The sequence below is a fragment of the Phyllobates terribilis genome, unplaced genomic scaffold (genome assembly GCF_046119375.1).
Source record: "Phyllobates terribilis strain yellow unplaced genomic scaffold, ASM4611937v1 Scaffold_7__3_contigs__length_470593459, whole genome shotgun sequence".
Classification (NCBI taxonomy): domain Eukaryota; kingdom Metazoa; phylum Chordata; class Amphibia; order Anura; family Dendrobatidae; genus Phyllobates; species Phyllobates terribilis.
The window spans coordinates 19251177-19274775 of NW_027362767.1; the positions used below are offsets into that span (position 1 = coordinate 19251177).

Below are 23599 nucleotides of genomic sequence, written 5' to 3' on the forward strand. Positions count from 1 at the left end.
AACAGGTCTAGGGCTGGGGATTTGGTGCAATGTATCGGACACAGCTGGGACTACTGTAAGGTTATAGGACGAGCTCAGCAGAATCTCCGATCACCACCAATTAGCCGGCATCTGACAGGGCATGCTGAGGCTTGTAGTTCTGAAACAGTGGGGAAATCCACAGCTTTACCGTCACGGCTATGGAGGAAGGAGAAACCACAAGACGTTGCAGCAATGCATCTACAACCCTCAGCAGAGACGACCGGCGCCACCTGAAGGCCGGATTTAATCACTTCACTACAAAGTTTCGGATCCCACATTGACACAAATTAGGTTTTTGTTTTTAATAAAATATCAGGTGCCACTTCTCTCAGTAACAGGAATATAAAACGTGGAACACAAGAAAAAAAAGGTCTAAAAAACCATAAAGTCCGGGGTGGTGTTTGCTGGTGAGACGGTCGCGCGTCTTCTGGAGGTCGAGGTCGCAGCGTCAGTCGCTGAGAAGAGAGAAACGAGAGGTTAGTGGGACGCCAAGGAGGTGAGATGGGGATGAGCCGGAGTCACGGAGCGGCCGCAGGTCTCCTGCCCCGAGCTGATCCGCGTATACGAGGCCCGGGCAGGAGATCCGCAGCGGCTCCATAATGGCTGCTAAAAGGGTCAACTTTAACCCTCTAAGAACTCGCGCTGTGAGGGCCGGGATGGAGACGACTGATCCTGCAGATCCTAATGACCTCCACAGGAGCCGCGCTGCAGTACACAGAACGGCGGGTGGCGAGTGATTGTAACCCTGCGATCGGGTCATGGAGCCAATATAGGAGCCGGTCTAACCACCGAGATGCTGCGATGGCTACAGACCACGGCATCCATTGGAGTGGTCTCTGACCACGGCTGTAGGAGGGGGGCTGAATATTACACTCCGCTCCTGTGACCATCCCACCCACGGGACATCACTAGATCTATTTGCATTAAACCTACAGGACCGAGGCACGTCTGAAAGGGTTAACATTTTCACTCTGCAGCTGATATTCAATGAAGCGTTCTGCGTTTAGAGAAGAGCGCATGGTAAGACCCCCGACTGGTAAGACCCCCGACGTTACCTGGCTTGTGTCCGGGTCCACGTCAGAGCGTGCCGGGGCGGCTCGCAGTCCGGGCGAGTGCAGTTACTGCTGAACCTGCAGTGCTGAGAGCCGGGAAGAAGGAGGAGAGAGGTAAGTAATGGTGTCAACCCTGGTAGACTTACACACCGGCGCTGGTCTTGTTCCGGAGCCAGTACGGCTCTCTATGGCAGTTCTCCCAGGGCGCGCCCCACCTCTGCCGCCAACACCCCATTCCTGGCAATCCCGGACACCTCTGCCGCCTAATAGGCTTTGTAACAACAAGACGTACGTCGTGCCACAACTTCATAAGCCGAGTAAGCACCAGAGATGGCCTGTATGGCACAGGGAGAACCCGGGGGCGGGGCGGAGGGGCGGCCGCAGAGAGAGCCCGGGGGGCGGAGGGGCGGCCGCAGAGAGAGCCCGGGGGGCGGAGGGGCGGCCACAGAGAGAGCCCGGGGGGCGGAGGGGCGGCCACAGAGAGAGCCCGGGGGGCGGAGGGGCGGCCCCAGAGAGAGCCCGGGGGGCGGCCCCAGAGAGAGCCCGGGGGGCGGCCGCAGAGAGAGCCCGGGGGGCGGCCGCAGAGAGAGCCCGGGGGGCGGCCGCAGAGAGAGCCCGGGGGGCGGCCGCAGAGAGAGCCCGGGGGGCGGCCGCAGAGAGAGCCCGGGGGGCGGCCGCAGAGAGAGCCCGGGGGGCGGCCGCAGAGAGAGCCCGGGGGGCGGCCGCAGAGAGAGCCCGGGGGGCGGCCGCAGAGAGAGCCCGGGGGGCGGCCGCAGAGAGAGCCCGGGGGGCGGCCGCAGAGAGAGCCCGGGGGGCGGCCGCAGAGAGAGCCCGGGGGGCGGCCGCAGAGAGAGCCCGGGGGGCGGCCGCAGAGAGAGCCCGGGGGGCGGCCGCAGAGAGAGCCCGGGGGGCGGCCGCAGAGAGAGCCCGGGGGGCGGCCGCAGAGAGAGCCCGGGGGGCGGCCGCAGAGAGAGCCCGGGGGGCGGCCGCAGAGAGAGCCCGGGGGGCGGCCACAGAGAGAGCCCGGGGGGCGGCCACAGAGAGAGCCCGGGGGGCGGAGGAGCGGCCACAGAGAGAGCCCGGGGGGCGGAGGGGCGGCCACAGAGAGAGCCCGGGGGGCGGAGGGGCGGCCACAGAGAGAGCCCGGGGGGCGGAGGGGCGGCCCCAGAGAGAGCCCGGGGGGCGGCCGCAGAGAGAGCCCGGGGGGCGGCCGCAGAGAGAGCCCGGGGGGCGGCCGCAGAGAGAGCCCGGGGGGCGGCCGCAGAGAGAGCCCGGGGGGCGGAGGGGCGGCCACAGAGAGAGCCCGGGGGGCGGAGGGGCGGCCCCAGAGAGAGCCCGGGGGGCGGCCGCAGAGAGAGCCCGGGGGGCGGCCGCAGAGAGAGCCCGGGGGGCGGCCGCAGAGAGAGCCCGGGGGGCGGCCGCAGAGAGAGCCCGGGGGGCGGCCGCAGAGAGAGCCCGGGGGGCGGCCGCAGAGAGAGCCCGGGGGGCGGCCGCAGAGAGAGCCCGGGGGGCGGCCGCAGAGAGAGCCCGGGGGGCGGCCACAGAGAGAGCCCGGGGGGCGGCCACAGAGAGCCCGGGGGGCGGAGGAGCGGCCACAGAGAGAGCCCGGGGGGCGGAGGGGCGGCCACAGAGAGAGCCCGGGGGGCGGAGGGGCGGCCACAGAGAGAGCCCGGGGGGCGGAGGGGCGGCCCCAGAGAGAGCCCGGGGGGCGGCCGCAGAGAGAGCCCGGGGGGCGGCCGCAGAGAGAGCCCGGGGGGCGGCCGCAGAGAGAGCCCGGGGGGCGGCCGCAGAGAGAGCCCGGGGGGCGGCCGCAGAGAGAGCCCGGGGGGCGGCCGCAGAGAGAGCCCGGGGGGCGGCCGCAGAGAGAGCCCGGGGGGCGGAGGGGCGGCCGCAGAGAGAGCCCGGGGGGCGGCCGCAGAGAGAGCCCGGGGGGCGGCCGCAGAGAGAGCCCGGGGGGCGGCCGCAGAGAGAGCCCGGGGGGCGGCCGCAGAGAGAGCCCGGGGGGCGGCCGCAGAGAGAGCCCGGGGGGCGGCCGCAGAGAGAGCCCGGGGGGCGGCCGCAGAGAGAGCCCGGGGGGCGGCCGCAGAGAGAGCCCGGGGGGCGGAGGGGCGGCCGCAGAGAGAGCCCGGGGGGCGGAGGGGCGGCCGCAGAGAGAGCCCGGGGGGCGGAGGGGCGGCCGCAGAGAGAGCCCGGGGGGCGGAGGGGGGCGGCCGCAGAGAGAGCCCGGGGGGCGGCCACAGAGAGAGCCCGGGGGGCGGAGGGGCGGCCACAGAGAGAGCCCGGGGGGCGGAGGGGCGGCCGCAGAGAGAGCCCGGGGGGCGGAGGGGCGGCCGCAGAGAGAGCCCGGGGGGCGGCCGCAGAGAGAGCCCGGGGGGCGGCCGCAGAGAGAGCCCGGGGGGCGGCCGCAGAGAGAGCCCGGGGGGCGGCCGCAGAGAGAGCCCGGGGGGCGGCCGCAGAGAGAGCCCGGGGGGCGGCCGCAGAGAGAGCCCGGGGGGCGGCCGCAGAGAGAGCCCGGGGGGCGGCCGCAGAGAGAGCCCGGGGGGCGGCCACAGAGAGAGCCCGGGGGGCGGAGGGGCGGCCACAGAGAGAGCCCGGGGGGCGGAGGGGCGGCCACAGAGAGAGCCCGGGGGGCGGCCGCAGAGAGAGCCCGGGGGGCGGCCGCAGAGAGAGCCCGGGGGGCGGAGGGGCGGCCGCAGAGAGAGCCCGGGGGGCGGCCGCAGAGAGAGCCCGGGGGGCGGCCGCAGAGAGAGCCCGGGGGGCGGCCGCAGAGAGAGCCCGGGGGGCGGCCGCAGAGAGAGCCCGGGGGGCGGCCGCAGAGAGAGCCCGGGGGGCGGCCGCAGAGAGAGCCCGGGGGGCGGCCGCAGAGAGAGCCCGGGGGGCGGCCGCAGAGAGAGCCCGGGGGGCGGCCGCAGAGAGAGCCCGGGGGGCGGCCGCAGAGAGAGCCCGGGGGGCGGAGGGGCGGCCACAGAGAGAGCCCGGGGGGCGGAGGGGCGGCCACAGAGAGAGCCCGGGGGGCGGAGGGGCGGCCACAGAGAGAGCCCGGGGGGCGGAGGGGCGGCCACAGAGAGAGCCCGGGGGGCGGAGGGGCGGCCACAGAGAGAGCCCGGGGGGCGGAGGGGCGGCCACAGAGAGAGCCCGGGGGGCGGAGGGGCGGCCACAGAGAGAGCCCGGGGGGCGGAGGGGCGGCCACAGAGAGAGCCCGGGGGGCGGAGGGGCGGCCACAGAGAGAGCCCGGGGGGCGGAGGGGCGGCCACAGAGAGAGCCCGGGGGGCGGAGGGGCGGCCACAGAGAGAGCCCGGGGGGCGGAGGGGCGGCCACAGAGAGAGCCCGGGGGGCGGAGGGGCGGCCACAGAGAGAGCCCGGGGGGCGGAGGGGCGGCCACAGAGAGAGCCCGGGGGGCGGAGGGGCGGCCACAGAGAGAGCCCGGGGGGCGGAGGGGCGGCCACAGAGAGAGCCCGGGGGGCGGAGGGGCGGCCACAGAGAGAGCCCGGGGGGCGGAGGGGCGGCCACAGAGAGAGCCCGGGGGGCGGAGGGGCGGCCACAGAGAGAGCCCGGGGGGCGGAGGGGCGGCCACAGAGAGAGCCCGGGGGGCGGAGGGGCGGCCACAGAGAGAGCCCGGGGGGCGGAGGGGCGGCCACAGAGAGAGCCCGGGGGGCGGAGGGGCGGCCACAGAGAGAGCCCGGGGGGCGGAGGGGCGGCCACAGAGAGAGCCCGGGGGGCGGAGGGGCGGCCACAGAGAGAGCCCGGGGGGCGGAGGGGCGGCCACAGAGAGAGCCCGGGGGGCGGAGGGGCGGCCACAGAGAGAGCCCGGGGGGCGGAGGGGCGGCCACAGAGAGAGCCCGGGGGGCGGAGGGGCGGCCACAGAGAGAGCCCGGGGGGCGGAGGGGCGGCCACAGAGAGAGCCCGGGGGGCGGAGGGGCGGCCACAGAGAGAGCCCGGGGGGCGGAGGGGCGGCCACAGAGAGAGCCCGGGGGCGGAGGGGCGGCCACAGAGAGAGCCCGGGGGGCGGAGGGGCGGCCACAGAGAGAGCCCGGGGGCGGAGGGGCGGCCACAGAGAGAGCCCGGGGGGCGGAGGGGCGGCCACAGAGAGAGCCCGGGGGGCGGAGGGGCGGCCACAGAGAGAGCCCGGGGGGCGGAGGGGCGGCCACAGAGAGAGCCCGGGGGGCGGAGGGGCGGCCACAGAGAGAGCCCGGGGGGCGGAGGGGCGGCCACAGAGAGAGCCCGGGGGGCGGAGGGGCGGCCACAGAGAGAGCCCGGGGGGCGGAGGGGCGGCCACAGAGAGAGCCCGGGGGGCGGAGGGGCGGCCACAGAGAGAGCCCGGGGGGCGGAGGGGCGGCCACAGAGAGAGCCCGGGGGGCGGAGGGGCGGCCACAGAGAGAGCCCGGAGGGGCGGCCACAGTGAGAGCCCGGGGGGCGGAGGGGCGGCCACAGAGAGGGGGCGGAGGGGCGGCCACAGAGAGAGCCCGGGGGGCGGAGGGGCGGCCACAGAGAGAGCCCGGGGGGCGGAGGGGCGGCCACAGAGAGAGCCCGGGGGGCGGAGGGGCGGCCACAGAGAGAGCCCGGGGGGCGGAGGGGCGGCCACAGAGAGAGCCCGGGGGGCGGAGGGGCGGCCACAGAGAGAGCCCGGGGGGCGGAGGGGCGGCCACAGAGAGAGCCCGGGGGGCGGAGGGGCGGCCACAGAGAGAGCCCGGGGGGCGGAGGGGCGGCCACAGAGAGAGCCCGGGGGGCGGAGGGGCGGCCACAGAGAGAGCCCGGGGGGCGGAGGGGCGGCCACAGCGAGAGCCCGGGGGGCGGAGGGGCGGCCACAGAGAGAGCCCGGGGGGCGGAGGGGCGGCCACAGAGAGAGCCCGGGGGGCGGAGGGGCGGCCACAGAGAGAGCCCGGGGGGCGGAGGGGCGGCCACAGAGAGAGCCCGGGGGGCGGAGGGGCGGCCACAGAGAGAGCCCGGGGGGCGGAGGGGCGGCCACAGAGAGAGCCCGGGGGGCGGAGGGGCGGCCACAGAGAGAGCCCGGGGGGCGGAGGGGCGGCCACAGAGAGAGCCCGGGGGGCGGAGGGGCGGCCACAGAGAGAGCCCGGGGGGCGGAGGGGCGGCCACAGAGAGAGCCCGGGGGGCGGAGGGGCGGCCACAGAGAGAGCCCGGGGGGCGGAGGGGCGGCCACAGAGAGGGGGCGGAGGGGCGGCCACAGAGAGAGCCCGGGGGGCGGAGGGGCGGCCACAGAGAGAGCCCAGGGGCGGAGCGACCACAGAGAGCCGGACAAGTGAAGTGCTCACAACTGAAGTTTGGAGTAGAAATAGACGCGATCACTTACCTTGGGGTGATAGAATGGACACTCAGTCTTCTTACAGGTGGGGAAATAGCGGCACTGCTGCACCACGGGTGGGATATGGGCTACTGGAGACAAGAGGAACATTTACAAAGAAAATATGACGTGAAAACTTTGATATCTTGTGTTTAATAAGCCGACGGCTGCTGCAGTCACTGGCCGGCCATGCTTCCCATTCCTACAGCTTTTATCTAAAGTCGGGGATCCTGCCCATTGCTGTATCCTCCACCCATGTAACTTGTGGAGATTAGGCTCAATCCCAGGACCCAGTAATGGAGCGGTGCCCGCGGTCCAGGATGATCACATCTCATTTATCTATACAAGACGTACCTGGTTTTATTGGAGGCGCTGGCATCCGTCTGCTGGCGTGGGTATACGGGCAGTCGGGTTTGGTGCACCTTGCATCAAACTTACAATTTGGATGTATGAAGAAGCATTTCTCTGCAAAGCGGCACTTGGGAAAAGCTCTGGAGGGAAAGAAGGACCATGAGCAATCAGCAGCCACAGAGGACGACACCGCAGGACTGCGGGCAGTCACTTACTTGCAGGGTGTAGTGGGGTGGTGGTAGGTGCAGCGCTCCGCGTTCTTACACGCCGGCCAGTACTTGCAGCGCTCTGCGATCTTCGCTTTGGGGGGAACGTCACTGGATTCTGGTGAAGAAAGAAACTTAGGATTGGAGAAAACCTTTCCTGCGAAGCGGCTCCATCATCTGCAGTATGAATCTCCAAAAATACATGTAAAAAATACACGTAATGCTTCTCTTCACACACGTCATGGCGCCTTCCTGAGACCGGTCACGTCTGCAAATACCAGGTGTGATTGCACAGCGCTGTGCAATCACAGGCATCGCGGACGGATGCGGGAGCTGCCTGATAATACGTGCGCCACAGCGAAAGGACCGAATACATGGCCCAAACCAGAAGCTGCACCAGGTTTGTAAGTAAAGCGCTGGGACCCACCGCCAGAGCTCGGGGACCCACCGCCAGAGATCGGGGACCCACCGTCAATGCTGGATGGATCCTGGAGGATGGGGAAGCTCGGCTCCGTCCTGCTCAGGGCATTATACACCTCAGGATAATCGGCCTCTCCTTGTTCTGTGCAATTCATCGGCTCTTCCTCCGCTTCTTGGTCAGAGATGTATCCCGGGGGGCTGGGAACCCCTTCCAGGGTTACTATAAATTTTGGACTTGGAGGTTTTTCAGGCACCGCAGATTCTCTGATGAGAACGAAAAGATAAACACTCCCTGGATTCAGACTTGCGGTACAATAATGGTGCACAACATGGCGCTGAGTGCTGCACAAGACTCTGGACGGGAGACTTATACGTACCTGGGCTGGATTAGACGGCCCGGCTGCGGCTGGCCCTCCGGCACTGTGGGAATTCCTTGGACAGAAGGATCTTTGGCGACTTTCGGTCTTTTGAGGATGAAGGAGCGGCTGTCAGCGGCTCGGAGGTTCTCCTCCGCCTCCTCCTCTGCTACAGAAACACTGAGCATTAATAATAGCGGCAGAATAATATAAATGTATAATAATCTCACAAATGTACATTATTGTGTATAGGAAGTCATAGAAATACAGAGCTGTAATACTGCTCCAGAGCTGCAATCACAAGTCTGCCTGACGGTGCATTTGCAGAAGATTTCCTGATGTATACATGGCGGTCGCCCCTGCGAGGCCATTGTATCATTTATTTTTGGTGGGATGTCTCCATATAGAAATGCTCAGCAAAATACATCGACCGTCTCCGTTAACGCCTCGTCTGGGTGACGGCTAACGTTGGCAGCTTTCTGGTTCACCCACCACAAATGCAACGTCAATTCAGTCTTACTGGAAAATCAACAAGTATGTGGACACTGAAGTGAGGAATGCTCAGATATTACAGCTCTGAAGCCTGAAGAATAGTGAATGCTGCTCTGGAGCAGTGTGTGGTGTGTAATTCTACTACACACAAAGACGTGGACAGGACAGCCACCTTGTCTCCAGAGCTGCGCTTCGAAGGAGGGATCGGGCTGAAGTCGGGACAGGACGTCCATTCTGCGCTGATCTGACGAATAAAAGCCGAGATGTAAGAACACGAATCGCAACGGCAGCGAGACGTAAAGGAAATCTCAGAGGAAACGCCGCCCAGCGGGATTTATAATGGCCCATCCCCTGATGACGGGTGCAGAGCGGACAGGTGTAGGCCGGGTTGCACCACGTATAGCGGCGGCACGGGGCGGAGAGTACCTGGCGCTGTGTCCATCACAGCGGCCTCCTCCGGCTCCGGGTAGCGCAGCACCGATTCTCTGCTCTTCATTAGGATCAGCTCCTCCTCGGGCAGCAGACGGGTTCGTGGAGCGACGGGCACCATTTGCTTTGGCGCAGCTTTAGGGTTTGAGACATAAAAAAACATCCATCAGACATGGGAAGACGGTGCCGCTTCTCTCCTTCCTGATCACCGACCGCAGCACAGGAAACAGTCTCCAGATACGAGACCATATGTGACGGATATCGGCCCCCCGCACACCGGGCCCCATTACCTGCTGAGTAACTCGTCGTCTTAGTGATGGACTCCTGGGCTTCGGATATGGCTTTCAGGATGAGGTTCTTGTTCGCCTGTTTTGAAGGGGGGAGGGTCGGTCTAAAAATGAGGGAAAAAAACAAAATCACTGGCTGCAGGCAATCACCAACTGGTAAATACAGGGAAGGGTCAGACTGGTGACCACCATGTACCTTCTCTCCGGCCGGGACGGCACAGAGACGCTGCTAGATAAACCAGCGGCACGGGATAGGTGATCTTCCTCATCCTCCTCCTCTTCCTCCTGTTCATCGTCAGCGAGTCTCCTCACTTTCACCACAGAACTGGCCACTGGGATCTTCCTCTTGCGGGAACTGTCCGCCTAAACCAAAGAGGGGGTGTGAGAGAGGTGACGAGAGGGGGTACGACGAGAGGGGGTACGACGAGAGGGGGTACGACGAGAGAGAGGGGGGCGAGTGTGTAAAGGGTGAACAGGGAAGGAGATTGTTCAATGATGCAGTATTTCCCCTTGAGTCAGAGAGGTGACCCTGCACCTACCTCCCGTGCTGACGCCATGGCAGACAGGTACGCCTCCTCCGTGGGGTTCACGTCCTGAGGATCATACATCTTTGTGGCACTCAGCGCCCTGCTGACCGGAGGACCCTTTGGTCTTGCCGGTTGGGGTCTATATGTGGAGTTGCCCTCTGTAGCCTGGTAAATGCTTTGGCCACTCCCGGGGGGTCTGTACAGCGGGGCCGCCGGCCGCTGGGTTCTGGTGCTGGCCCCTGCGGCCGACCTCTTCTTGGAGTACAGCAAGTTGTCGGGTCCGTAGCTCAAGTCGTCAATGAATGGATCGTCGGAGTCCAGTTTGATGTCAATAACGGCCTCAGAGGGGGAGAATTCATACATTGGCTTTACTGCAGAGGTAAGACGGGCGGCTGTGACAACATCGGAGGAGACCCTGGAATATAAAGGATGCAGCACATGAGACCAGCAGCGATGGACGACGCGGCACCCAGGTCCATCAGCCGTACCTGACGTTCGGAGGTCTTTGTGCCCGTGAGTCGCTGTGCAGTCGCTCCTGGGGAGCTGGAGGGGCTTCTCTCACAGGATCCTCCCTGCTTTGTGGCAGACTTCTCAGGGGCGGCATGCTGCTGTTGAAGATGATGGCCTCCGAGGCTTTCACGCTATTAGTTTCTGCCATAGAGGTAAAAAAAAAAAAAAACACATTAAAAGAAATGTCGTCACACGGCGGGTCCCATGCGGCAGCACAGGACGGGGTGTCAATCAGCGGGGCAGCAGCTCAGTACAGACGAGAGACCCCCAAAACAACAGCTAAACCCCCCCGACCCCTGAATGGAAAATGAAGCACGCTCCCCGATCTGCACCATGTCAGCCACATCATGGACTTCACACCTCCAAGGGAGACACGGCCGTCTGAGGAAGAACTGCCGCGAAATCCACCGGAAAAAGTGCAGAAGCCACACGGAAAAGAAATGCAGACACGCGTGGACTCTGCCGCCCCCAAAATATCCAGAGACCCCAAATCCCAGATTCATGGCAACCATAAGAAAAGTTCTGAAGCACAGACCTGGAGTGACGGAGCGCAGCTTATCCAGGACCCCCTGCAGCCTGGAAAACAGAAAGTGTCACAAAGCACCAAAAACCAGCAGTGAGCGACATATACATCTCAGAGCGGAGAAAATACTCAGGAGGAATCTCCAGACTGGATACAATTGTGCCAAACCCTCAGCTGTGAGAAATATAAGGTCTGCACACTAATTATTGACTTCATAAGAAGGAAGGGGCTGCAGCACAATCACAGATGTTACTATACGCAGAACCCGCGCAGAGCCGCCCGCGCGCGGAGGGACCAGTGATGTCAGACGCCAAGGATGCAATGGCAAATCCCAGCAGCATCATCATGTGATGAGAGTGGGATATCCCTTTATGCCTCAGTTTAGAGCAGCTTCTCCTTCCCACCACATCTGAGGCCGACCAGCACAGGGCATGATGGTATCTGTGGTGCGATGCGTGGATGAATTCACATTATAAGCCCCATATAGGACAGCCGTGCCTTATTGCTGTGTGCAGTCGACTAACAGTAAGGAAGAGCTGGAGTCGTCCTAGAGACGGAGCCCGAGAGACGGCCGCGCGCTTACCAGGTGGTGAATCTGGCCGTGTTGTTCCCTAGGAAGAGCGACAGGTCGTCCGTCATCTGATCCTGACTCTTCTTGTTCGCCACCATCACCATGATGTAATCGGGGAGCTCCTCGTCTGAAGAAGACAACGGGGAAGGGGGGGGGAGCCGGGGTCAGCTCACGGGGGAGTCAAGGGTCAGCTCGCGGGGGAGGGGGGTGAGCCGCGGTCCGCTCACGGGGAGAGGTGGGGAGGGGGGGAGCCGCGGGTCAGCTCGCGGGGGAGGAGGGAGAGCCGCGGGTCAGCTCGCGGGGGAGGAGGGAGAGCCGCGGGTCAGCTCGCGGGGGAGGAGGGAGAGCCGCGGGCCAGCTCGCGGGGGAGGAGGGAGAGCCGCGGGCCAGCTCGCGGGGGAGGAGGGAGAGCCGCGGGCCAGCTCGCGGGGGAGGAGGGAGAGCCGCGGGCCAGCGCGCGGGGGAGGAGGGAGAGCCGCGGGCCAGCTCGCGGGGGAGGAGGGAGAGCCGCGGGCCAGCTCGCGGGGGAGGAGGGGGAGCCGCGGGCCAGCTCGCGGGGGAGGAGGGAGAGCCGCGGGCCAGCTCGCGGGGGAGGAGGGAGAGCCGCGGGCCAGCTCGCGGGGGAGGAGGGAGAGCCGCGGGCCAGCTCGCGGGGGAGGAGGGAGAGCCGCGGGCCAGCTCGCGGGGGAGGAGGGAGAGCCGCGGGCCAGCTCGCGGGGGAGGAGGGAGAGCCGCGGGCCAGCTCGCGGGGGAGGAGGGAGAGCCGCGGGCCAGCTCGCGGGGGAGGAGGGAGAGCCGCGGGCCAGCTCGCGGGGGAGGAGGGAGAGCCGCGGGCCAGCTCGCGGGGGAGGAGGGAGAGCCGCGGGCCAGCTCGCGGGGGAGGAGGGAGAGCCGCGGGCCAGCTCGCGGGGGAGGAGGGAGAGCCGCGGGCCAGCTCGCGGGGGAGGAGGGAGAGCCGCGGGCCAGCTCGCGGGGGAGGAGGGAGAGCCGCGGGCCAGCTCGCGGGGGAGGAGGGAGAGCCGCGGGCCAGCTCGCGGGGGAGGAGGGAGAGCCGCGGGCCAGCTCGCGGGGGAGGAGGGAGAGCCGCGGGTCAGCTCGCGGGGGAGGAGGGAGAGCCGCGGGTCAGCTCGCGGGGGAGGAGGGAGAGCCGCGGGTCAGCTCGCGGGGGAGGAGGGAGAGCCGCGGGTCAGCTCGCGGGGGAGGAGGGAGAGCCGCGGGTCAGCTCGCGGGGGAGGAGGGAGAGCCGCGGTCCGCTCGCGGGGGAGGAGGGAGAGCCGCGGTCCGCTCGCGGGGGAGGAGGGAGAGCCGCGGTCCGTTAGAACACGTCCAGGGGGGCGGAGGTTGAAAATGAGATCACATTCAAGGATCTTACCGACGTAGGCGCCGAGCTCCTGCAGCTTCCCCTTAATGGCCGTCTGCGGAGAAAGCAAGAAATGAGCAACCAAAGAAAAAAAACAGCCCCCGTTGTCACTGTACACCCCCCGACACACACACACAAGGCCTCCTCCACCAGCGTACGCCCCCGACACACACACACACACGTCCCCCTCCACCAGCGTACGCCCCCGACACACACACACACACACGTCCCCCTCCACCAGCGTACGCCCCCGACACACACACACACACACACACACACACACGTCCCCCAACACCAGCGTACGCCCCCGACACACACACACACTCGTCCCCCTCCACCAGCGTACGCCCCCGACACACACACGTCCCCCTCCACCAGCGTACGCCCCCGACACACACACACGTCCCCCTCCACCAGCGTACGCCCCCGACACACACACACGTCCCCCTCCACCAGCGTACGCCCCCGACACACACGTCCCCCTCCACCAGCGTACGCCCCCGACACACACACACACACACGTCCCCCTCCACCAGCGTACGCCCCCGACACACACACACACACGTCCCCCTCCACCAGTGTACGCCCCCGACACACACACACGTCCCCCTCCACCAGCGTACGCCCCCGACACACACACACACACACGTCCCCCTCCACCAGCGTATGCCCCCGACACACACACTTCCCCCTCCACCAGCGTATGCCCCCGACACACACACACACGTCCCCCTCTACCAGCGTACACCCCTGTACACACACGTCCCTCTCCACCAGCGTACACCCCTGTACACACACGTCCCCCTCCACCAGCGTACACCCCCCAATACACACACGTCCCCTCCACCAGCGTACACCCCCCAATACACACACGTCCCCTCCACCAGCGTACACCCCCCAATACACACACGTCCCCTCCACCAGCGTACACCCCCCAATACACACACGTCCCCTCCACCAGCGTACACCCCCAATACACACACGTCCCCTCCACCAGCGCACACCCCAATACACACACGTCCCCTCCACCAGCGTACACCCCCAATACACGTCCCCTCCACCAGCGCACACCCCCAATACACACACGTCCCCTCCACCAGCGCACACCCCCAATACACACACGTCCCCTCCACCAGCGCACACCCCCAATACACACACGTCCCCTCCACCAGCGCACACCCCAATACACACACGTCCCCTCCACCAGCGTACACCCCCAATACACACACGTCCCCTCCACCAGCGTACACCCCAATACACACACGTCCCCTCCACCAGCGTACCCCCCCAATACACACACGTCCCCTCCACCAGCGTACACCCCCCCAATACACACACGTCCCCTCCACCAGCGTACACCCCCCAATACACACACGTCCCCTCCACCAGCGTACACCCCCCAATACACACACGTCCCCTCCACCAGCGTACACCCCCCAATACACACACGTCCCCTCCACCAGCGTACACCCCCCAATACACACACGTCCCCTCCACCAGCGTACACCCCTGTACACACACGTCCCCTCCACCAGCGTACACCCCCCAATACACACACGTCCCCCTCTACCAGCGTACACCCCTGTACACACACGTCCCCTCCACCAGCGTACACCCCCCAATACACACACGTCCCCTCCACCAGCGTACACCCCCCAATACACACACGTCCCCTCCACCAGCGTACACCCCCCAATACACACACGTCCCCTCCACCAGCGTACACCCCACAATACACACACGTCCCCTCCACCAGCGTACACCCCACAATACACACACGTCCCCTCCACCAGCGTACACCCCCCAATACACACACGTCCCCCTCTACCAGCGTACACCCCCCAATACACACACGTCCCCCTCTACCAGCGTACACCCCCCAATACACACGTCCCCCTCTACCAGCGTACACCCCCAATACACACACGTCCCCTCCACCAGCGCACACCCCCCAATACACACACGTCCCCTCCACCAGCGTACGCCCCCGACACACACGTCCCCCTCCACCAGCGTACGCCCCCGACACACACACACACACGTCCCCCTCCACCAGCGTACGCCCCCGACACACACACACACACGTCCCCCTCCACCAGCGTACGCCCCCGACACACACACACGTCCCCCTCCACCAGCGTACGCCCCCGACACACACACACGTCCCCCTCCACCAGCGTACACCCCCCAATACACACACGTCCCCCTCTACCAGCGTACACCCCCCAATACACACACGTCCCCCTCTACCAGCGTACACCCCCCAATACACACACGTCCCCCTCTACCAGCGTACACCCCCCAATACACACGTCCCCCTCTACCAGCGTACACCCCCAATACACACACGTCCCCCTCTACCAGCGTACACCCCCAATACACACACGTCCCCTCCACCAGCGCACACCCCCCAATACACACACGTCCCCTCCACCAGCGTACACCCCCCAATACACACACGTCCCCTCCACCAGCGTACACCCCCCAATACACACACGTCCCCTCCACCAGCGTACACCCCCCAATACACACACGTCCCCTCCACCAGCGTACACCCCCCAATACACACACGTCCCCTCCACCAGCGTACACCCCCCAATACACACACGTCCCCTCCACCAGCGTACACCCCCCAATACACACACGTCCCCTCCACCAGCGTACACCCCCCAATACACACACGTCCCCTCCACCAGCGTACACCCCCCAATACACACACGTCCCCTCCACCAGCGTACACCCCCCAATACACACACGTCCCCTCCACCAGCGTACACCCCCCAATACACACACGTCCCCTCCACCAGCGTACACCCCCCAATACACACACGTCCCCTCCACCAGCGTACACCCCCCAATACACACACGTCCCCTCCACCAGCGTACACCCCCCAATACACACACGTCCCCTCCACCAGCGTACACCCCCCAATACACACACGTCCCCTCCACCAGCGTACACCCCCCAATACACACACGTCCCCTCCACCAGCGTACACCCCCCAATACACACACGTCCCCTCCACCAGCGTACACCCCACAATACACACACGTCCCCTCCACCAGCGTACACCCCACAATACACACACGTCCCCTCCACCAGCGTACACCCCCCAATACACACACGTCCCCCTCTACCAGCGTACACCCCCCAATACACACACGTCCCCCTCTACCAGCGTACACCCCCCAATACACACGTCCCCCTCTACCAGCGTACACCCCCAATACACACACGTCCCCTCCACCAGCGCACACCCCCCAATACACACACGTCCCCTCCACCAGCGTACGCCCCCGACACACACGTCCCCCTCCACCAGCGTACGCCCCCGACACACACACACACACGTCCCCCTCCACCAGCGTACGCCCCCGACACACACACACACACGTCCCCCTCCACCAGTGTACGCCCCCGACACACACACACGTCCCCCTCCACCAGCGTACGCCCCCGACACACACACACGTCCCCCTCCACCAGCGTACACCCCCCAATACACACACGTCCCCCTCTACCAGCGTACACCCCCCAATACACACACACGTCCCCCTCTACCAGCGTACACCCCCCAATACACACACGTCCCCCTCTACCAGCGTACACCCCCCAATACACACGTCCCCCTCTACCAGCGTACACCCCCAATACACACACGTCCCCCTCTACCAGCGTACACCCCCAATACACACACGTCCCCTCCACCAGCGCACACCCCCCAATACACACACGTCCCCTCCACCAGCGTACACCCCCCAATACACACACGTCCCCTCCACCAGCGTACACCCCCCAATACACACACGTCCCCTCCACCAGCGTACACCCCCCAATACACACACGTCCCCTCCACCAGCGTACACCCCCCAATACACACACGTCCCCTCCACCAGCGTACACCCCCCAATACACACACGTCCCCTCCACCAGCGTACACCCCCCAATACACACACGTCCCCTCCACCAGCGTACACCCCCCAATACACACACGTCCCCTCCACCAGCGTACACCCCCCAATACACACACGTCCCCTCCACCAGCGTACACCCCCCAATACACACACGTCCCCTCCACCAGCGTACACCCCCCAATACACACACGTCCCCTCCACCAGCGTACACCCCCCAATACACACACGTCCCCTCCACCAGCGTACACCCCCCAATACACACACGTCCCCTCCACCAGCGTACACCCCCCAATACACACACGTCCCCTCCACCAGCGTACACCCCCCAATACACACACGTCCCCTCCACCAGCGTACACCCCCCAATACACACACGTCCCCTCCACCAGCGTACACCCCACAATACACACACGTCCCCTCCACCAGCGTACACCCCACAATACACACACGTCCCCTCCACCAGCGTACACCCCCCAATACACACACGTCCCCCTCTACCAGCGTACACCCCCCAATACACACACGTCCCCCTCTACCAGCGTACACCCCCCAATACACACGTCCCCCTCTACCAGCGTACACCCCCAATACACACACGTCCCCTCCACCAGCGCACACCCCCCAATACACACACGTCCCCTCCACCAGCGTACGCCCCCGACACACACGTCCCCCTCCACCAGCGTACGCCCCCGACACACACACACACGTCCCCCTCCACCAGCGTACGCCCCCGACACACACACACACACGTCCCCCTCCACCAGTGTACGCCCCCGACACACACACACGTCCCCCTCCACCAGCGTACGCCCCCGACACACACACACGTCCCCCTCCACCAGCGTATGCCCCCGACACACACACTTCCCCCTCCACCAGCGTACGCCCCCGACACACACACACACACGTCCCCCTCTACCAGCGTACACCCCTGTACACACACGTCCCTCTCCACCAGCGTACACCCCTGTACACACACGTCCCCCTCCACCAGCGTACACCCCCCAATACACACACGTCCCCTCCACCAGCGTACACCCCCCAATACACACACGTCCCCTCCACCAGCGTACACCCCAATACACACACGTCCCCTCCACCAGCGTACACCCCCCAATACACACACGTCCCCTCCACCAGCGTACACCCCCAATACACACACGTCCCCTCCACCAGCGTACACCCCCAATACACACACGTCCCCTCCACCAGCGTACACCCCCAATACACACACGTCCCCTCCACCAGCGTACACCCCCAATACACGTCCCCTCCACCAGCGCACACCCCCAATACACACACGTCCCCTCCACCAGCGCACACCCCCAATACACACACGTCCCCTCCACCAGCGCACACCCCAATACACACACGTCCCCTCCACCAGCGTACACCCCCAATACACACACGTCCCCTCCACCAGCGTACACCCCCAATACACACACGTCCCCTCCACCAGCGCACACCCCAATACACACACGTCCCCTCCACCAGCGTACACCCCCAATACACGTCCCCTCCACCAGCGCACACCCCCAATACACACACGTCCCCTCCACCAGCGCACACCCCCAATACACACACGTCCCCTCCACCAGCGCACACCCCCAATACACACACGTCCCCTCCACCAGCGCACACCCCAATACACACACGTCCCCTCCACCAGCGTACACCCCCAATACACACACGTCCCCTCCACCAGCGTACACCCCAATACACACACGTCCCCTCCACCAGCGTACCCCCCCAATACACACACGTCCCCTCCACCAGCGTACCCCCCCCCAATACACACACGTCCCCTCCACCAGCGTACACCCCCCAATACACACACGTCCCCTCCACCAGCGTACACCCCCCAATACACACACGTCCCCTCCACCAGCGTACACCCCCCAATACACACACGTCCCCTCCACCAGCGTACACCCCCCAATACACACACGTCCCCTCCACCAGCGTACACCCCCCAATACACACACGTCCCCTCCACCAGCGTACACCCCTGTACACACACGTCCCCTCCACCAGCGTACACCCCCCAATACACACACGTCCCCCTCTACCAGCGTACACCCCTGTACACACACGTCCCCTCCACCAGCGTACACCCCTGTACACACACGTCCCCTCCACCAGCGTACACCCCCCAATACACACACGTCCCCTCCACCAGCGTACACCCCCCAATACACACACGTCCCCTCCACCAGCGTACACCCCCCAATACACACACGTCCCCTCCACCAGCGTACACCCCCCAATACACACACGTCCCCTCCACCAGCGTACACCCCCCAATACACACACGTCCCCCTCTACCAGCGTACACCCCCCAATACACACACGTCCCCCTCTACCAGCGTACACCCCCCAATACACACACGTCCCCCTCTACCAGCGTACACCCCCCAATACACACGTCCCCCTCTACCAGCGTACACCCCCAATACACACACGTCCCCCTCTACCAGCGTACACCCCCAATACACACACGTCCCCTCCACCAGCGCACACCCCCCAATACACACACGTCCCCTCCACCAGCGCACACCCCCCAATACACACACGTCCCCTCCACCAGCGTACACCCCCCAATACACACACGTCCCCTCCACCAGCGTACACCCCCCAATACACACACGTCCCCTCCACCAGCGTACACCCCCCAATACACACACGTCCCCTCCACCAGCGTACACCCCCCAATACACACACGTCCCCTCCACCAGCGTACACCCCCCAATACACACACGTCCCCTCCACCAGCGTACACCCCCCAATACACACACGTCCCCTCCACCAGCGTACACCCCCCAATACACACACGTCCCCTCCACCAGCGTACACCCCCCAATACACACACGTCCCCTCCACCAGCGTACACCCCCCAATACACACACGTCCCCTCCACCAGCGTACACCCCCCAATACACACACGTCCCCTCCACCAGCGTACACCCCCCAATACACACACGTCCCCTCCACCAGCGTACACCCCCCAATACACACACGTCCCCTCCACCAGCGTACACCCCCCAATACACACACGTCCCCTCCACCAGCGTACACCCCCCAATACACACACGTCCCCTCCACCAGCGTACACCCCCCAATACACACACGTCCCCTCCACCAGCGTACACCCCCCAATACACACACGTCCCCTCCACCAGCGTACACCCCCCAATACACACACGTCCCCTCCACCAGCGTACACCCCCCAATACACACACGTCCCCTCCACCAGCGTACACCCCCCAATACACACACGTCCCCTCCACCAGCGTACACCCCCCAATACACACACGTCCCCTCCACCAGCGTACACCCCCCAATACACACACGTCCCCTCCACCAGCGTACACCCCCCAATACACACACGTCCCCTCCACCAGCGTACACCCCAATACACACACGTCCCCTCCACCAGCGTACACCCCAATACACACACGTCCCCTCCACCAGCGCACACCCCCAATACACACACGTCCCCTCCACCAGCGCACACCCCAATACACACACGTCCCCTCCACCAGCGTACACCCCCAATACACACACGTCCCCTCCACCAGCGTACACCCCTGTACACACACGTCCCCTCCACCAGCGTACACCCCCAATACACACACGTCCCCTCCACCAGCGCACACCCCAATACACACACGTCCCCTCCACCAGCGTACACCCCCAATACACGTCCCCTCCACCAGCGCACACCCCAATACACACACGTCCCCTCCACCAGCGCACACCCCAATACACACACGTCCCCTCCACCAGCGTACACCCCCAATACACACACGTCCCCTCCACCAGCGTACACCCCAATACACACACGTTCCCTCCACCAGCGTACACCCCTGTACACACACGTCCCCTCCACCAGCGCACACCCCAATACACACACGTCCCCTCCACCAGCGCACACCCCAATACACACACGTCCCCTCCACCAGCGCACACCCCAATACACACACGTCCCCTCCACCAGCGCACACCCCAATACACACACGTCCCCTCCACCAGCGCACACCCCAATACACACACGTCCCCTCCACCAGCGCACACCCCAATTCACACATGTCTCCTCCACCAGCGCACACCCCAATACACACACGTCCCCTCCACCAGCGTACACCCCTGTACACACACCCCAATACACACACGTCCCCTCCACCAGCGTACACCCCTGTACACACACGTCCCCTCCACCAGCGTACACCCCTGTACACACACGTCCCCTCCACCAGCGTACACCCCCAATACACACACGTCCCCCTCTACCAGCGCACCCCCCAATACACACACGTCCCCTCCACCAGCGTACACCCCCAATACACACACGTCCCCTCCACCAGCGCACCCCCCAATACACACACGTCCCCTCCACCAACACACCCCCCAATACACACACGTCCCCTCCACCAGCGTACACCCCCAATACACACACGTCCCCTCCACCAGCGTACACCCCTGTACACACACGTCCCCTCCACCAGCGTACACCCCAATACACACACGTCCCCTCCACCAGCGTACACCCCCAATACACACACGTCCCCTCCACCAGCGTACACCCCAATACACACACGTCCCCTCCACCAGCGTACACCCCCAATACACACACGTCCCCTCCACCAGCGCACCCCCCAATACACACACGTCCCCTCCACCAGCGTACCCCCCAATACACACACGTCCCCTCCACCAGCGCACCCCCCAATACACACACGTCCCCTCCACCAGCGCACCCCCCAATACACACACGTCCCCTCCACCAGCGCACACCCCCAATACACACACGTCCCCTCCACCAGCGTACACCCCAATACACACACGTCCCCTCCACCAGCGTACACCCCAATACACACACGTCCCCTCCACGTCCCCTCCACCAGCGTACACCCCAATACACTCACGTCCCCTCCACCAGCGTACACCCCCCAATACACACACGTCCCCTCCACCAGCGCACCCCCCAATACACACACGTCCCCTCCACCAGCGTACCCCCAATACACACACGTCCCCTCCACGTCCCCTCCACCAGCGTACACCCCAATACACACACGTCCCCTCCACCAGCGTACACCCCCAATACACACACGTCCCCTCCACCAGCGCACCCCCCAATACACACACGTCCCCTCCACCAGCGTACCCCCCAATACACACACGTCCCCTCCACCAGCGCACCCCCCAATACACACACGTCCCCTCCACCAGCGCACCCCCCAATACACACACGTCCCCTCCACCAGCGCACACCCCCAATACACACACGTCCCCTCCACCAGCGTACACCCCAATACACACACGTCCCCTCCACCAGCGTACACCCCAATACACACACGTCCCCTCCACCAGCGTACACCCCAATACACACACGTCCCCTCCACCAGCGTACCCCCCAATACACTCACGTCCCCTCCACCAGCGTACCCCCCAATACACACACGTCCCCTCCACCAGCGCACCCCCCAATACACACACGTCCCCTCCACCAGCGCACCCCCCAATACACACACGTCCCCTCCACCAGCGCACACCCCCAATACACACACGTCCCCTCCACCAGCGTACACCCCAATACACACACGTCCCCTCCACCAGCGTACACCCCCCAATACACACACGTCCCCCTCCACCAGCGTACACCCCAATACACACACGTCCCCTCCACCAGCGTACACCCCAATACACACACGTCCCCTCCACCAGCGTACACCCCAATACACTCACGTCCCCTCCACCAGCGTACACCCCAATACACTCACGTCCCCTCCACCAGCGTACACCCCCCAATACACACACGTCCCCTCCACCAGCGTACACCCCCCAATACACACACGTCCCCCTCTACCAGCGTACACCCCCCAATACACACACGTCCCCCTCTACCAGCGTACACCCCTGTACACACACACACACTTGCGGTGACAGACCCGGATTTTGCGGCTGATCTCGGTTCCGATCTCCATGGCGCAGGGGAGGACAGGAGGCTCCGTACAGAGGGTGGCAGTTAACAGCTACCAGCGCGAGGCAGAGCGACACCCGGCGGAGCGGAGGACGAACTGTAGTGAGGAAAGCACAGTACAGCCCCGCCCACCAGCTGCCAGTCATGCATAGCCCCGCCCCTCTTGCTGTCAGTGGATGCTGACTGCTCTGCGCAGACACCAGAGACCACGAGGAGAAGCTGCCACTAACACAAAAGGTCACGGACAGACCCTACGTGCCGTGTGTCCTCAGCCCCACACTGCTCCATTCTATTCATGGTGTGAAGACCTGTCTGACGTCATCAGGTTTTTGGATTAGTGTTTTTTCTTTTTCTGACAGGAGACACTTGTCTTGAATTTGGGGCATCTCCCCCTGCAGCCTCTGTCCCTCCTCCCACAACATTACAAGTCACAGCGGCAAGGAGCGACTGAGAGAAGAGCGCAGCCATTGTCAGCTCAGTTGCTGCCTATGCAGAGCAACATCTAAGATGACTTCGTTTTTGGCTGCTGCGTCCTTCACATTCAGCGACAAAGATGACAAAGCTCTCAGCATGATTATGTGAGCAGTGTCGTCTCAGTTATTGCCTATACACAGCGAAGAAGTGGAGATCAATGTGTTATCGGCTGCTACGCTCTGCCTGTCCTATCCCTGTGGCCTGTCCTATCCCGCTGCCTGTCCTATCCCGGTGGCCTGTCCTATCCCGCTGCCTGTCCTATCCCAGCGGCCTGTCCTATCCCTGTGGCCTGTCCTATCCCAGCGGCCTGTCCTATCCCTGTGGCCTGTCCTATCCCTGTGGCCTGTCCTATCCCTGTGGCCTGTCCTATCCCTGTGGCCTGTCCTATCCTGGCGGTCTGTCCTATCCTGGCGGTCTGTCCTATCCCGGCGGCCTGTCCTATCCCGGCGGTCTGTCCTAGCCCAGCGGTCTATCCTATCCCGCTGGCCTGTCCTATCCCAGCAGCCTGTCCTATCCCAGCAGCCTGTCCTATCTCAGCTGCCTGTCCTATCCCGCTGCCTGTCCTATCCCGCTGCCTGTCCTATCCCGCTGGCCTGTCCTATCCCGGTGGCCTGTCCTATCCCGCTGCCTGTGCTATCCTGCTGGCCTGTCCTATCCCGCTGGCCTGTCCTATCCCGCTGGCCTGTCCTATCCCGGCGGCCTGTCCTATCCCAGCGGCCTGTCCTATCCCAGCGGCCTGTCCTATCCCAGCGGCCTGTCCTATCCCGGCGGCCTGTCCTATCCCGGCGGCCTGTCCTATCCCGGCGGCCTGTCCTATCCC

At 64.9% G+C, this 23599-nt stretch overlaps 1 protein-coding gene across 3 annotated transcripts; it reads right to left on the minus strand.

Annotated features, from left to right (window-relative positions):
* Nucleotides 1–308: 308 nt before the first annotated feature.
* ZC3H14 (zinc finger CCCH-type containing 14) lies at nucleotides 309–22386 on the minus strand. Of its 3 annotated transcripts, none has more exons than XM_073638231.1 (17): nucleotides 22274–22386; nucleotides 12417–12459; nucleotides 11057–11171; nucleotides 10486–10526; nucleotides 9929–10091; nucleotides 9453–9855; nucleotides 9110–9276; nucleotides 8917–9017; nucleotides 8624–8761; nucleotides 8370–8441; nucleotides 7727–7871; nucleotides 7399–7613; nucleotides 6939–7047; nucleotides 6727–6863; nucleotides 6382–6464; nucleotides 1077–1159; nucleotides 309–476 (listed from the first exon to the last, which is right to left on the minus strand). In XM_073638231.1, the coding sequence occupies exons 1-17, from the start codon at nucleotides 22307–22309 to the stop codon at nucleotides 470–472; spliced, it is 2058 nt and encodes a 685-aa protein (XP_073494332.1). In that variant the 5' UTR covers nucleotides 22310–22386; the 3' UTR covers nucleotides 309–469. The 3 variants fall into 3 exon arrangements, with proteins under 3 accessions (XP_073494332.1, XP_073494331.1, XP_073494330.1); XM_073638230.1 differs by having other exon boundaries at nucleotides 6382–6461; nucleotides 7727–7874; XM_073638229.1 differs by having other exon boundaries at nucleotides 7727–7874.
* Between the last annotated feature and the right edge of the window lie 1213 nt (nucleotides 22387–23599).